Source organism: Babylonia areolata, chromosome 8, assembly GCF_041734735.1.
Source record: "Babylonia areolata isolate BAREFJ2019XMU chromosome 8, ASM4173473v1, whole genome shotgun sequence".
In the NCBI taxonomy this organism is placed as follows: Eukaryota; Metazoa; Mollusca; class Gastropoda; order Neogastropoda; family Buccinidae; genus Babylonia; species Babylonia areolata.
In genome coordinates, this window is record NC_134883.1 from 41,649,506 (window position 1) to 41,665,284 (window position 15,779).

Sequence of the window (15,779 nt, forward strand, 5' to 3'; positions counted from 1 at the left end):
CGTGGAAATCGCTTTTTTGATGGAAGGATTTTGAACATTTTCGGTGACTATTAAATTTTTTGCAAGTTTACATGGTATATTTGGTTTACTAATTTCACCCCCCTTTTTTTTTCTTTTTTCTTTTTTGCTGCCCCACCATCTGCGCCCTCCATGAATCGTTTCACCCATTATTTGCTCTGGTCTTCTATGTTTACTTTGAGTATGTTTCTCGTCATATATCTGCCATTCCATATTTGAAATGATCCATTTATAAACTCTGCCAAAAAGTTGTCCAAACAAACGCGGTGCAAACTCAGAGAATCCAGTTACAGTGGTGGGGTGCACGTGTCATCATATGACCTACTTCTTGATGAAAAGTCCGCCACGAAAGTGGGCTGCACACCCTCCCCTAGTGCCACACTTGCAACGAACCAGAAAAAAACGTGTGTGTGAAGAGGAAAGAATGACAGGATATGGACCTGTATCAGGACTGCATATGTGCTGGATTACATGACTCAAACAAGATTGCATATGTCTGTAGATACAGTCATACAACTATTACTAATAACAATAATTATGCACATTTATACTGTGCCTTTTCTCTATAAGAGCTCAGGGTGCTTTAAATGAAAGAAAAAGTTGCAAAATTGCATGAACTCATGACCACTCTTTCTCCCCCCCCCCCCCCAGTCCCTCCCCACTCTTCTCTCATTTTTTACACATGCAAAGTGAGCTGGCAAGCATGACACTGTGTTGAAGAAGTAGGAAACAGAGACTGTTTACAGAGAGGTTCTGATAAGAGTTTTCAGTGATAAGCGACAGGCAGAGACAGTCAGATAAACAGAAGCAAGCATGTACACACACACACACACACACACACACACACACACACACACACACACACACACACACGAGTCATGCACACAGAGACATACCCATACACAAACACAGTAACACACATCCACACCCACACCTATTCACCCACAGAGACACACACACACATACATGCACACTCACACACACACACACACAAACACATATCCACACCCACTCCTATTCACCCACCCAGACACACACACACACACACTAACACACAGTAACACACATCCACACCCTCTCCTATTCACCCACCCAGACACACACACACACACACACACACACACACACATCCAAGCCTCTTTCTTTCCCCTTTCTTGCACGCACGCACGCACATCCTGAAACCTCTTTCTCTCCCCTTTCTCACACACACAGTACCACCACGACCCCACGACTCACCCCCTCCGAGGAGGATGGCGAGGCTGACTGTGGTGTGGACAAGGAGGTCACAGTTGTCCATGAAGGTGGCCATGTCCCTGGCTATGACCCCCATCAGCTGCTGCTTGTTGCTCAGTGTCAGGTGGATCCGCACGTTGGCTGGGTCACACGAGTCACACAGGGGATGGGGATGGGGGAGGGGGGGGAGGCACTGAATACTCACTGAACCTTTACAATGATGTATTATAATGCTCAGCTGTGCTTAACTGACTGTAAAAAGTTTCATTTGAAAAGATAATCATACGTTAGCTGTGACATACATCACAATGGGGGGGAAGGCACTGAATACTCACTGAACCTTTACAATGATGTATTATAAATACTCAACTGTGCAAATAACTGACTGTAAAAAGTTTCATTTGAAAAGAAAATAACATTCTTTACAAAAATTTTTTGGAATGCTCACTGAACCTTTGCAATGATATATTTTAATGCTCAACTGTGCTTGACTGGTCGTAAAAACGTTTCATTTGAAAAGAAAATAACCTTCTTCTTTGCAAATATTAAAGAAAAGAAAGTACTCACGGACTTTTCTTTGTGTCAAGTGCAGTGGAAGAGAGAAATTGAATGCATGGAAGGAGGAAGTAAGAGAGAAAGAGAGAGAGTGAGTGATCACAGAGTGATCAGAGAGATTGGTCAGAGAGTAAAAGAAACAGAGTGAGAGAAAGAGAGAGAGGGTGAGTGAGAGAGAGAGAGACAGTGTGTGCGCACGTATGCTTGTGCGTGTGCACGCACAGTGTACATGTTCATAGGAGATGGGTTGAGGCATGCACATCCCCAAGAATGAAAGATAAAGAAGAGAGACACGACAAAAATGAAAGAAAATGATTAAACAAAGACAGAGGAAGAGATATTCAGAGGGGTGGGGGCAGGAGGGGTTGGGGGGGCAGGGGAGGTGGGGTGGAACTAAATGAACATTAATGATATGGATACAAAAGAATTCAATAATTACAGAAACAACACTCTGTTTTTTTCAATTTCAATAGAAAAGGTGCCATGTTTTTTTCAATTTCAATAGAAAAGGTGCCAAAGATCATGACATAAGGCAAGTCCAAGAAAGCAATGTCACAAACCTGGAACCAGTAACTTGGCCAGAATTTTCATGCCATGCATTTGTATGCTAATGTCTGAAGTGTTGTCCTCCACAATTTTTATCAGAAACCTGAAAAAAAACCCAAAAAAAACCCAATAATATCACAGATTCCTCAATGTCACAGATTTCTAAAAGTCTTTCTGAAGCCATCATAATGACTGTTAACCCCTCCAAACCCACTGTGTCTCTTTTGAAAAGACATACACTATTTTTTATTCACAGGAAGTTTACCTAAGCAATTCTCTCTGTCTCTTTCTCTCTCTCTCTGTCACACACACACACACACACACACACACACACACACACATATATATATATATATATGCGCACAGTGTACTCTGAAAATAATTCTCAGTTGGCCAGTAGGCCTACAGATCTACAGTCTACTAGTATCAAGGTGAACCAACACCACAAAATCTTAAGTGCTGCAACCAACCATTCTACAAAGCACTGACACATACAATCCCACAAACTACATATGGAAGCCTTCAGGGAAGGTGAGGTAGGGAGGGAGGGGGTGGGAAGAGTTGGAAGAAGATCAACATCAATGCAAAAATCCACAGAACCAGGAATGAAATGAAATAATAAACACCGAGATGGGACCAAGAGCCAAGTGGTTAAAGTGACGGACTTTCAATCTGATGGTCCTGGGTTCTAATCCCACTCGTAGCACCTGGTGTGTTAGGGGTGAAGTTTTTCTTTTTCATCCTATGCCAACAGATGTGCAGACCTGCTAGTGACCGAATCCTGTTTTTGTGAACACATATGCAGAACATCAAATATGCACGCCAAAGATCCCATGATCTAAGTCAGAACTTGGTAGGTTACTGAAACAAGAAAACGCCCACCACACACACCTCTGAAAAAGTAGCATGGCTGTTTACAAGACAGAATAAATTAACGATCATACACATATAAACCCTGTTTGCAAACGACAAATGCAGATCAACATGAATTCCTGCACTGTAATATTCCCCTGTTCCTTTACCTAGCGATGTGGTGACACTTACTGGACAATGTTGGTCTGTCGCATGTCCTCCAGAATGGGCTCACTGACCCCGATGAAACAAGACAGCAACTGCAGACCCATCTGTCAATCATATAGGCACACACTTCCAGTCTGCACTATCTATACTTTGTTAACATAGAAATACAAGAACAGGTAAAACAAAAAAGCAACTAATATAAACAGATATAAAAAAAATTGTAAAGTTACCAGTATTTGTTCACAGCAATAATTGTTCAAAGTAAAGACAAGCAACAAGTGACTGTGACGAGTAGGCATTTCACCAAAGAAGCATTAAAAATGATTCCAAACATGTATTCTGGTCATGACTTCATTCTTATATGAATACATGATACTCATACTCACTCCAGATAAGATCATGTTTAACAACAACAAAGAAGCTTATTGTGAAAATGTACAGTTACGCAGGCCTCTATAACCTGTCTGTAAAACACTCACTAAAACCTAAGCTTACACACACACACACACACACACAAATATATAGTCCCGCATGTAAATCAAAGTAACATAAAATAACAAAATGATTTCAATCCAAAAAAGAACTACACATCCAAGCACCAGAATAACAAAAGATGAAATTGTCAAGAATTCCTCAACTCTTCATGAAAAACCAGGTGTACAAGACAGAGTAGTGTGATCTCCTGGTTTACCTGCTGAATGTCCAGGTAGGATCTGAGGTGCTCCATAGTGTCCAGCACTGCAACATGGGCCATGTTCTGCTCAAACTGACATGGGGCTGAAAACACACACACACACACAACGCCATCAGACCATGATAAGTCATTATCATACACTAACCCTGAAAATGGTGTATGACTGCCAACAATGCCAGGTTAAAATGGTCATACACGTAAAAGCCCACTTGTGTAATATACAAGTAAACGTTGGAGTTGCATCCCATGAACGAAGAAGACACTGACACTAGGCAGAAAACCATTTGTGGTTAATTCACTGGACTTTCAATGTAAGGGTCCTGGGTTTGAATCTTGGCTGTGCCTTGAGGATTAAGAGCAGACATTTTTTTCCATCTCCCAGGTTAACATATGTGCAGACCGATAGTACCTGAACCCCCTTTGTGTGTGTACATATGCAAAACATCAAATTTGTATTTGTATTTGTATTTCTTTTATCACAACAGTTTTCTCTGTGTGAAATTCAGGCTGCTCTCCCCAAGGAGAGCCCGTCGCTACACTACAGCACCACCCTTTTTGGGGGGGGGAGGGGGGCGGGGGTTTTCCTGCGAGCGGTTTTATTTGTTTTTCCTATCAAAGTGGATTTTTCTACAGAATTTTGCAGGCAACAACCCTTTTGTTGCCATGGGTTCTTTTACGTGCGCTAAGTGCATGCTGCACACGGGACCTCTGTTTATGGTCTCATCCGAATGACTAGTGTCCAGACCACCACTCAAGGTCTAGTGGCGGGGGAGAAAATATTGGCGACTGATCCATGATTCGAACCAGCGCGCTCAGATTCTCACGCTTCCTAGGCGGATGCGTTACCTCTAGGCCATCACTCCACATGAACACATTACTCGATGTATATAGGAACAGTTGATTCATGTCAGCGTTTGGTGGGTTATGGAAAACAGGTCAGGTCAGGTCATTAGATCTGCTACTGGTAACCTGTAATCCAGTACAACCTGTTCAGGGTCGGGTTGCCGACGACTAAACCGGCACTTCCACCGCTCCCTTCTGGGACTGGTGAGGCGGGTGGCTAGACACCCTTATGGAGATCCATAAAAGGGCGTCGGCTCGGGAGAGCCACCGACGGCCATCTAGCTCCACTGTGCTGTGTGCATGCCACACGCAGTTGGCCTCCGGGGTGTGTCTACCCATGTATGCGAAGTCTGGATCCGGCAGAATCTGCGGAAGAAACCTATCGGTTCAACGGAGAGGAAGGCGATTACAGCAACGCACTGTGGAGTGCAGAGAGCAAGATGAGACACCGAAAGGATATCTTGGTCATCCACTGCATCCGTGCTCATCCTCCAGTCGTCTCGACTTAGTCTTGCCACTGGAAATTGGTGGACCCGGACGAGAGAGTGAGGTTGACGTTGCGCAACTCCTCTTCACTTTAAACAAACTCATCGCGCAAGTCATCAGTCATCCAAAATGACCTTTCATCCTTCATTTCATCACCCCCAAGTCCTGTGGCGACAGGCGAGCGACGAAACGACAGGTGTGGGTACACTGGCAGTCGCAGCCGCAGACCTGCACGCAGGCGGCTCAGGCCATAGGGTCGTTCTTCGTCGACAGGAGCAGCGATGGAGCTCGGCAGCCGTCTGAGCGTCTGAGCAGCCCTCTTTAGGAATGCACTGCTCACCTCCCTGGCATGAGGAAGGGGCTAGAAAAGGTGCCCTAAAAATTGCCTGCTCCATATCACCCTGGCCAGCATACCGCGGCTGGCGGGGACCCTACATCAGCGGTCGAAACAAAGAGAAAGAAAAGAAAAAAACAAGGATCGTTCCTCTCACCATTGGTGCTTGGAACATAAGGACTCTCCTGGACAGAGATAATGCGGACAGACCCCAAAGGAGAACAGCACTAGTTGCATCCGAACTCGCCAGATACAACATCGACATCGCAGCCTTGAGTGAGACTCGGCTTGCAGGCGAAGGCGAGCTCTGTGAACGGGGATCTGGTTACACCTTCTTCTGGAGTGGACGAGGAAGCGAAGAGCGACGTGAGGCTGGCGTTGGTTTTGCAGTAAAAACAGCACTTGTCAGCAAGCTAGCTGGAATCCCAAAGGGAGTCAACGATAGGCTTATGACCATGAAACTCCCACTGGCATCTGGCCAGAAGCACCTCACCATTGTCAGTGCCTACGCCCCAACCATGACCAACCCGGATGAAGTGAAGGCGAAGTTCTACGAGGACCTTCACTCTGTCATTGCTGCCATCCCTAAAGCAGACAAGCTCATCATTCTTGGGGACTTCAATGCTAGAGTTGGCTCTGACTACATCTCCTGGGATGGAGTGATTGGAAAGCACGGTGTGGGCCACTGCAACCCAAATGGATTGCTTTTGCTTCAGACCTGTGCAGAGCACGAACTGCTGATAACCAACACAGTTTTCTGCCTCCCCACCCGTAACAGGACGTCATGGATGCACCCTCGCTCAAAGCATTGGCATCTCATCGATTATGTCATCGTCAGGAAAAGGGATAGGCAAGATGTACGTGTAACAAAGACCATGTGCGGCGCCGAGTGTTGGACAGACCATCGTCTTGTAGTCTCGAAGTTGAATATTCGAATCCAACCCAAGAGACGCCCCCAAGGCCAGAAGGCTCCAAAACGGCTCAACATCGCTAAGCTGAAAAGCATCACCATCAAACAGTCCTTTGTGGAGCTGCTGGAAGATCGTCTGGAATCCGCCTCTCTGGACAACCAGAATGTGGAGTCTGACTGGAGGACCCTGCGTGAGCTGATCTATAGTACAGCTTCAGAGACCCTGGGACCCATGACCAGAAAGCACAAAGACTGGTTTGATGAAAACTGTGATGAAATCAAGCAGCTTTGGAGGAACGCGTCTGTGACTAATGACACATATCACTGAGAACCAAAGTTCACAAAATTCAAAAAAGCACTCTGTTTTTTTCAGATTCAATAGAAAGGGCATGTTTTTCATGTCAAAGAAAAGGTTGCCATGTTTTTTTCGATTTCAAGAAAGTGCAAGATTGACATAAGGCAAGTCCAGGATGCAATGTCACAACTGGACGATAATTGGCCAGGATTTTATGCCATGCCATTTATGAATGTTGAAGTGTTGTCCTCCACAATCTTATCAGACTGAAAAAACCCCAAAAAACAATCTATGCAATGGATTCCTTATTCCCAGATTCTAAACATCTTCTGAAGCATCTATGACTGTTACCCTCAAACCATGTGTCTTTGAAAAGACATACACTTTTCTCATCAAGAAGTTACATAAGCATCTCTGTCTCTTTCTCTCATCCTGTCACACACACACAACACTGGACACACCGCACAACACACGAACCACACACATAGCAATACGTTTTATTATCATAGTGCATATAATGTAATACTTCATATGCGCACGAGGTACTCATGGAAAGAATTCTCAGTTGTGCCAGTAGGCTAAGATCTACAGTTACTATCATGGTGAACCAAACACCCAAATTTAATGCTGCAACATTCATTCTACAAAGCCTGAAAGTGAACCCACAAACTAATGATGAAGCCTATCAGGAGGGAGGTAGGGATGGGTGTGAAGATCTTGGAAGAGACAAGATCATGCCAGAATCCTACTAACCGCATCAAGCACACCATGACCAACGGTCATTTGGCCAGAGCCAAGTGGAAGTGCGGACTTATATGAGCCGGTCTAATCCCACTCGACACTGGTGTTTGCGGTGAATTTGCTTTTCATCATGCCAAGATGTCAGACTGCAAATGCCGATCTGTTTCAACACTATGCGACATCTCACCAAGGCCCTGATCACGTCAGAACTTGAGGTTACGTGAAATCAGAAAACGCCCACCACACACACCTCTGAAAAAGTAGCATTGCTGTTTACAAGACAGATAAATTAACGATCATACACATATTAAACCCTGTTTGCAAACGACAAATGCAGATCAACATGAATTCCTGCACTGTAATATTCCCCTGTTCCTTTACCTAGCGATGTGGTGACACTTACTGGACAATGTTGGTCTGTCGCATGTCCTCCAGAATGGGCTCACTGACCCCGATGAAACAAGACAGCAACTGCAGACCATCTGTCAATCATATAGGCACACACTTCCAGTCTGCACTATCTATACTTTGTTAACATAGAAATACAAGAACAGGTAAAACAAAAAAGCAACTAATATAAACAGATATAAAAAAATTGTAAAGTTACCAGTATTTGTTCACAGCAATAATTGTTCAAAGTAAAGACAAGCAACAAGTGACTGTGACGAGTAGGCATTTCACCAAAGAAGCATTAAAAATGATTCCAAACATGTATTCTGGTCATGACTTCATTCTTATATGAATACATGATACTCATACTCACTCCAGATAAGATCATGTTTAACAACAACAAAGAAGCTTATTGTGAAAATGTACAGTTACGCAGGCCTCTATAACCTGTCTGTAAAACACTCACTAAAACCTAAGCTTACACACACACACACACACACACAAATATATAGTCCCGCATGTAAATCAAAGTAACATAAAATAACAAAATGATTTCAATCCAAAAAAGAACTACACATCCAAGCACCAGAATAACAAAAGATGAAATTGTCAAGAATTCCTCAACTCTTCATGAAAAACCAGGTGTACAAGACAGAGTAGTGTGATCTCCTGGTTTACCTGCTGAATGTCCAGGTAGGATCTGAGGTGCTCCATAGTGTCCAGCACTGCAACATGGGCCATGTTCTGCTCAAACTGACATGGGGCTGAAAACACACACACACACACAACGCCATCAGACCATGATAAGTCATTATCATACACTAACCCTGAAAATGGTGTATGACTGCCAACAATGCCAGGTTAAAATGGTCATACACGTAAAAGCCCACTTGTGTAATATACAAGTAAACGTTGGAGTTGCATCCCATGAACGAAGAAGACACTGACACTAGGCAGAAAACCATTTGTGGTTAATTCACTGGACTTTCAATGTAAGGGTCCTGGGTTTGAATCTTGGCTGTGCCTTGAGGATTAAGAGCAGACATTTTTTTCCATCTCCCAGGTTAACATATGTGCAGACCGATAGTACCTGAACCCCCTTTGTGTGTGTACATATGCAAAACATCAAATTTGTATTTGTATTTGTATTTCTTTTATCACAACAGTTTTCTCTGTGTGAAATTCGGGCTGCTCTCCCCAAGGAGAGCCCGTCGCTACACTACAGCACCACCCTTTTTTTGGGGGGGAGGGGGGCGGGGGTTTTCCTGTGAGCGGTTTTATTTGTTTTTCCTATCAAAGTGGATTTTTCTACAGAATTTTGCAGGGAACAACCCTTTTGTTGCCATGGGTTCTTTTACGTGCGCTAAGTGCATGCTGCACACGGGACCTCTGTTTATGGTCTCATCCGAATGACTAGCGTCCAGACCACCACTCAAGGTCTAGTGGCGGGGGAGAAAATATTGGCGACTGATCCATGATTCGAACCAGCGCGCTCAGATTCTCACGCTTCCTAGGCGGATGCGTTACCTCTAGGCCATCACTCCACATGAACACATTACTCGATGTATATAGGAACAGTTGATTCATGTCAGCGTTTGGTGGGTTATGGAAAACATGAACATTCACAGCATTCAAGCCCCCTGGAAAAGGAATACAGCTGCCTGAAAAGTGGGGTAAAAAATGGCCATATGTATAAAAGTCCATTTGTAGATATGGGTGAACCCAGGAGTTGAAGCCCAGAAACAGGAAAAAAAAAAAAAAAAAAGACAGGGAATTATTCTTTCTCCTGGAGTCTGCTTCAGTGATCAGAACCATCTCACTTGCAAGTGTCTTTCAGCTAACTCCATTATTCTGGTTGACGACAGGGCAGTCAATTACCAGGCGCTGCCCACACTGCCAATCTCACAGCCGAGCTTCAGTTTCAAGATGTCAAAGCATGTGGTCTAATCCATATATGCAACACCACACCTACTGTCAAAAAAAAAGAAATAAAAAGAGATCAGATGCCTCACCTTCACATAAACCCAGCCTGAGGCCAACTCACAGACTGGGCTGTCGTTTGAGCAGTTTATAATAATGAAGGAAAGAGTGCAGAATATGCGATATGTACATCCTATATCCTTCTATATATGTACAATGTCTTATTTCAAATCTTTTTCTCATTTTTATTTATGCATTACTTTAACCTGATGTATTGTATCTGCATTGTTTAGTATTAAGTCTTGTACATTGTAAAGAATAAAAAAAAAAAAAAAAAAAGAAATGAATTAATAAAAATAGTTTTGAAAACGAAAAAAAAAAAAAAAAAAAATCCCACACTGACTGGTTGACTGCATACACCCTTCAATGCTAATACAAAAAAAAGACAGAAAAAAAAAGATTGTGATTAGCTCACTGATTAGTGGGAACATCAGGGTTCAGGAAGAATTTGGGTGGGATAGGCATCCTTTCTCTAAGCCATTACTATCTTCTTTTCAATAAATAAAGTTTTGTTAACTGTGCCTTAAAAATTATTGATTACAAATGATTAGTCCCCTGTCCATTATCAATGAAAATTAACCACCCATATTTGCATTTTTGTTTGTTTGATATTCGTAAGAAATGAGTGTGATGTTTACTGACTGTGAACATACTTCAAGGTCCTTGACAGTTTGTATTCCCTAACAGTTTGTATAAGATCTTAAGAAATGAATGACAACACTCCATGATAACAATCAACCCATGTTTAGCTGCTTGGCTGTTTCTGCCTATTAACCTGTTTATCCATGGTTTTTGTTGTTGTTGTTTTTTGTGTGTGTGTTTTTTTAAAAATAATTTTTATGTCCTTTAAGTTGTTGTTGTAAAATGTTGTCCTATTAAAATGGAATAAAAAAATGTTTAAAAAAAAAGTTTCGTTAAATGTTAAGATATGATAAAAAAAAAAAAAAAAATAAATAAATAAAACCACCCTCACAGACAGGGAAGAGTTCCTGCACGCGGCACAGCACCCGGTGCAGCTCGTCGTGCTCCCAGGACTGGTGCAGGGTGCGCAGCAGGTGCTCCACTTCCCGCGCCTCCATCATCTGGCTTGAGTCACCTGGCTTCGGGGACCACCGGCCGCTGTCCGCCTGCTCCGTCTCCATCCTCCGAGTGAGGACTGAACCCTCACCCCCCAACCCACCACTGCCACCTGGCCTTCCTGCCCTCTGTGGGTCAGCGAGGTATCTGGGTTAGGTTGTTCTGTGTTGTTCAATGTGTGTGCGTGTGTGAGAGAGAGATACATAGATAGATAGACAGATAGATAGATAGATATCATTTAAGAATAAAACATTACATTTTGTTAAACAAAAGTAAAATAAAATAAAAGAATCTGAATTTTCGCTGCTACCCAGTAGTTTGGTCAGACTTTGCTCAAAATAGGTTACACACATATATATATAGATACAGATATATATATGCGCCTCCCACCCCGCAGCTTTTGTTCTGTATATGATCATAATGAGTAATTGGTACAGTTGTTTGCTTTCAAAGTTTCTTTAGTGTTTTGTTTATAACTATTTTGTTTTGTAATTTACTATGAGTGTTACCACCTCCATACATGTTGGAAAAGCGAAAACAGATGAGGTATCACCTTGTCCTCGGGCTCTCTAAAGGTGTCAGTCCAAGCCAAATACCAAACCAAAACAAGAGAGGCAAGGCCTTCAAGACTCACTTGTGATACACTTTAAAAAAAAAAATCTAATCATTAAACTGTGTTCTGTATTTGTTATTATAAAGCTTCGGGTTAAAAAAAAAAAAAAAAAAAAAAAAAAGAAGAGAAAAGTCCTAACCAGATTCGAACCCCGCATGTTCGGGTGAGAAGAAACGGTCTTACCCATTACACTATCGTGGCTCCTTAACTGACGTTCTAAAATTTAATATTTGAACATATTTTTTAAAGGGCGATAAATCGATTGTGGTATTCGCAGTGAGAACGCTGTTTAAATCATATTATTCTGGTGCATCTTGGGCATTCAAAAAATCTTTAAGGGCAATAAAAAAAATCTTTTTAAGTCCGCGGTAAAGGAGATGTGGCTATCCCCGCAATCACACTGCAACATTTAGCTGTTTTCTCTAGATCTAGACAGATGTACAAGTTTAGTTACACCCGCCGGGAATGTAGTATGACACGGTTGATTCAGTTTCTCTTTTATGTTCATTCTAGTTTTATAGTTTTAAAGTTGATATGAACATTGAGTATTTTGTTAAACTAATAACATGTAGAGCCAAGTATAAGTACTTCTAAACGTCGTATGAAGTGAAAAGGACTTCATTTTGAGAAAAGTCAAGACTGGAAATTTTTTCGTTTCATGAATTATTCAACAGTATTAACTCGCATGGTTTACAATTTTTAACTGTGAATTCCGACTGATTCTGTGGATATTTTTATGGCAGTTTGGGGCATGATCCATTAAGTACTGAGGCGTTCACAAATCTTTCTCTGAATAAATATTTAACGGTCTCCTCCAACTTTCCATCACATGTTATCGTGTATTGTCAATTGAATATAGGATTGAACGGGCAGTTCAACAACTTGAAACAAAAAGGCTTCGTTCACGTTCACGAAGAATATGAGCACGCGCTTTGGATATGTACAAATATGTGTACGCAGTTGATTTTTGCCCATGACCTTCAGGGCTCTGCCAATAGATCTATTAAGTCCACTTGTCCTATTGATTTTAGTATTTTCCGAATTTTTGGGCGAATGATTTTAGTGAAAGCCTTGTGCACCGAGAGTAAAACACACAAGGTTTTTATGTATTGAGTATAATTTCAAAATGTAATGTTTAAAATGAGAAAGATCAGTTTAAAGCAAATTAAGTCCCCTAGCATTAATTACAGATTAATTTCCCTTTTCTACCCTCTGCACCAAAACGTTTGCAAAATAAATATAACTTCCATGCTTAGCAAAAGAAGTTCCTGTTTGAACAAAAAATGATAAAAGTGATTACTCTTGTTGTTGTGTCAGAATATCAGATCAAAGTGCCAAGTTTAGAGAATACAAAAAATATAAATATAACAGTAAATGCAGTTTGCATATAATTTGGCTTCTTTTTTTATATTTTTTTTGTGCCCATCCCAGAGCTGCAATATTGTTTTAAACAAGATGACTGGAAAGAACTGAATTTTTCCTATTTTTATGCCTAATTTGGTGTCAACTGACAAAGTATTTGCAGAGAAAATGTCAATGTTAAAGTTTACCACGGACACACAGACACACACACACACACACGCACAGACAACCGAACACCGGGTTAAAACATAGACTTACACAAGTGAGTCAACAACAGAAAACTGTGGAAGTGTGTTGACAAACCTTGAATCAGCAGAAGCTGAGTGTCCTGGGTAACAACACATCAATACAATGGATGAGGTAGGAAGGCAATAAACATTCAGTAATTTTCCATCACTGGTAGTGAAAGGTCAAACTGCACCTGAAAAAAAAAAGGGAGAAAAATATGTATGTACATGCATGTGTATACAACGTTGCTTCATGTTGCAGTTTTCTTATCAAATATGAGATGGGATGGTAAATGGGTATCTGTTCATTTTCAATAACATCAAATGTCTGCACATTCTTCAACCAGACATCCTTAAACCATTTTAAGAAGAAAACATATTTCCACCTCGTATTCTGTGTTTCAAGCAAATGATTTAATTAGCAGCAATTCTGTGTCAGCAACTGAATAAAATGGCAGAATTCTTTCTAAATCAGTACACTACAGTATGAAACAGTCACATCAATCATAAGGTGAAAAATCGTAAGTCAATGACAATGTATTACAGATATGTTAAACAAGTAATTTAGTTACCAATCATCATATGTAAACAACTATTTCAGTGTGTTCCCAAAAACAACAATCACAATAATAACAAATTTGTCAAGAATATTTCATTATTCTAAATCATTCAATATTATGATAATGCTAAATTTCCTGGAAGCAATAATTTATCACAACGCAAACATATTCAGTTAGTATATTTCCTGATCATGCAATGATATTATGGCAATTGAGATAGGGGAAAAAGCATACATAATAGTGTACAGTTTAACTAAAGATGAGTAGTTTGTCACAAAATATGTTCAATAAGATACTTCACTAATGAAGACTAGATACTCACTGGCCACATCATTATTGATTATCATCCATGTGAGTTATATATTTCCTCTAAAAACAACTCCCTGAGTCACATCTTCTATTGCCGCAACGCACTGCATTTGTTTTCAAATACAACACAATAAGACACCAACCGACACAGACTAGACACAAAGCCTTTCACTGCTAATCACCAAAGGCATATATACACTGATGTCTTTTCATCTGGCTAGGACACAATCTGATCCAGTTTCAGATTAGATCACCCATGTTTTACATTTCTATGCTGATGTAATCTGAGGAAGCAATCTGCAAATCCTGACGGTGTCAAATTTTCTTTCAATTCATTTCATAAAAGTTAATCACTACACATGTGTTGTTCAACTTGTTGAAAGGATACATACATACACTTCTCTCACTGGTCACCACACAGAATCCGAACAGATGTGTTCAGCTACTTGTTCTCAAGCCTAATGCAAATGGATTCAACTCCTTCATTATCAGTACAACTACCTGTTTCACAATATGAAATTTATGCTGAAGCATGCGCTCCTTCACTCACTCACTCCCCCCACCCCAACCCCCATCCCATCCCCCCCAAACCCCTCTCCCCCCACCCCCCTGACGGTCACGGTATGACATGTCACCTTTGAACAAAAACTGTCAGTGTGGGGAGCAACAAAGTCCACAAGACCCATGTTTCCCCCAGCTGAATCACAGAGTATCACTGGCCAACAAATAACAGTGTGTTCATCATTCAATCCCAAGTGTCAGAATTACAAATGCAATCAAACGATCACTGTATACATAAATGCCACCTCTATTTCCTTTTGCCATGAATTATCATTCTGACCATGCCTGTTTAACACTTTACACAACAACTTAAAACAGCAATGAGACAAAGTTATGTCTATATCCTTGTGGCTCAGGTACCAGCAAGTGAACCACAAGCTTCTTTCTTATACACTGAAAAACTGACCCACTCACTTCAACAAAAGAAAAAGTGCCCACTATCTGAGCTCACCAGTGAAAGAAGAGTGTACTAGTATATATCTTAGAGAAATTTAAATCTTTACAATCACATTTATAATAATGTCATCAAATCACATGTACTGCATGCACATAACTTCTAAAAACCCTTTACTATAATAATCACATATGTAAGACAAAGGACAGGCTATCTCAACACTTCCATAATCACCACATACATGATGATCAAATAAGCTGCAATGTTCCAGTACTAGTTAAAAATAGTACAACTGTCATTTTTCAGAAATAAAGAAGCATGTCTGTGATGTGTCTCAGCTTTATCAGTCAGTCAAACTAGGTATCGAGGCCAAAGTATATTTCTGTTTCTGACGTGTTATCATTATCAGTCGACAGCTGTCTGTCTGTGTCAAATTACCTGTTTGCTGCCCATGTCTGTTTTGCATTAATAATCAACTGTTGGTGTTATCAGACATATTCCTCATAAACTAAAGATCTGTTTACTGCGTTTGCAACTTTGTACTGTAATTTATCAATTCACAGAAACACTTCTCAGTCAATTACATCAGTATAAAGCTGACCATCATCTGACCATGTATTCTATATTAGTA

General features: G+C 41.1%; 2 protein-coding genes across 2 annotated transcripts in view; both read right to left on the reverse strand.

Annotated features, from left to right (window-relative positions):
• Positions 1 to 4,143, reverse strand: part of LOC143284819 (leucine-rich repeat serine/threonine-protein kinase 2-like) — a 100,217-nt gene extending 96,074 nt beyond the window's left edge. Inside the window, exons 1-4 of the mRNA XM_076591869.1 lie at positions 4,064 to 4,143; positions 3,397 to 3,476; positions 2,367 to 2,455; positions 1,255 to 1,392 (exon numbers count right to left, since the gene is read on the reverse strand). Of these exons, the coding sequence (XP_076447984.1) occupies positions 1,255 to 1,392; positions 2,367 to 2,455; positions 3,397 to 3,476; positions 4,064 to 4,126 (370 nt within the window). The 5' untranslated portion in view covers positions 4,127 to 4,143. The remainder of the gene's footprint in view (positions 1 to 1,254; positions 1,393 to 2,366; positions 2,456 to 3,396; positions 3,477 to 4,063) is intronic.
• Positions 4,144 to 8,074: 3,931 nt separating this feature from the next.
• On the reverse strand, positions 8,075 to 13,521 carry LOC143285291 (uncharacterized). Its single transcript, XM_076592553.1, has 4 exons — positions 13,401 to 13,521; positions 11,019 to 11,250; positions 8,744 to 8,829; positions 8,075 to 8,146 (listed from the first exon to the last, which is right to left on the reverse strand). The coding sequence occupies exons 2-4, from the start codon at positions 11,185 to 11,187 to the stop codon at positions 8,075 to 8,077; spliced, it is 327 nt and encodes a 108-aa protein (XP_076448668.1). The 5' UTR covers positions 11,188 to 11,250; positions 13,401 to 13,521.
• Between the last annotated feature and the right edge of the window lie 2,258 nt (positions 13,522 to 15,779).

Excerpts from the sequence above, each read along its gene's own strand:
- LOC143285291 (XM_076592553.1), bottom strand. The coding sequence starts at position 11,187 with ATGGAGACGGAGCAGGCGGACAGCGGCCGGTGGTCCCCGAAGCCAGGT. Across the intron at positions 8,830-11,018 it reads GCAGGAACTCTTCCCTGTCT|CCCCATGTCAGTTTGAGCAG; the intron begins GTGAGGGTGGTT and ends GTGTGTTTTCAG. Across the intron at positions 8,147-8,743 it reads CCTACCTGGACATTCAGCAG|TTGCTGTCTTGTTTCATCGG; the intron begins GTAAACCAGGAG and ends GATGGTCTGCAG.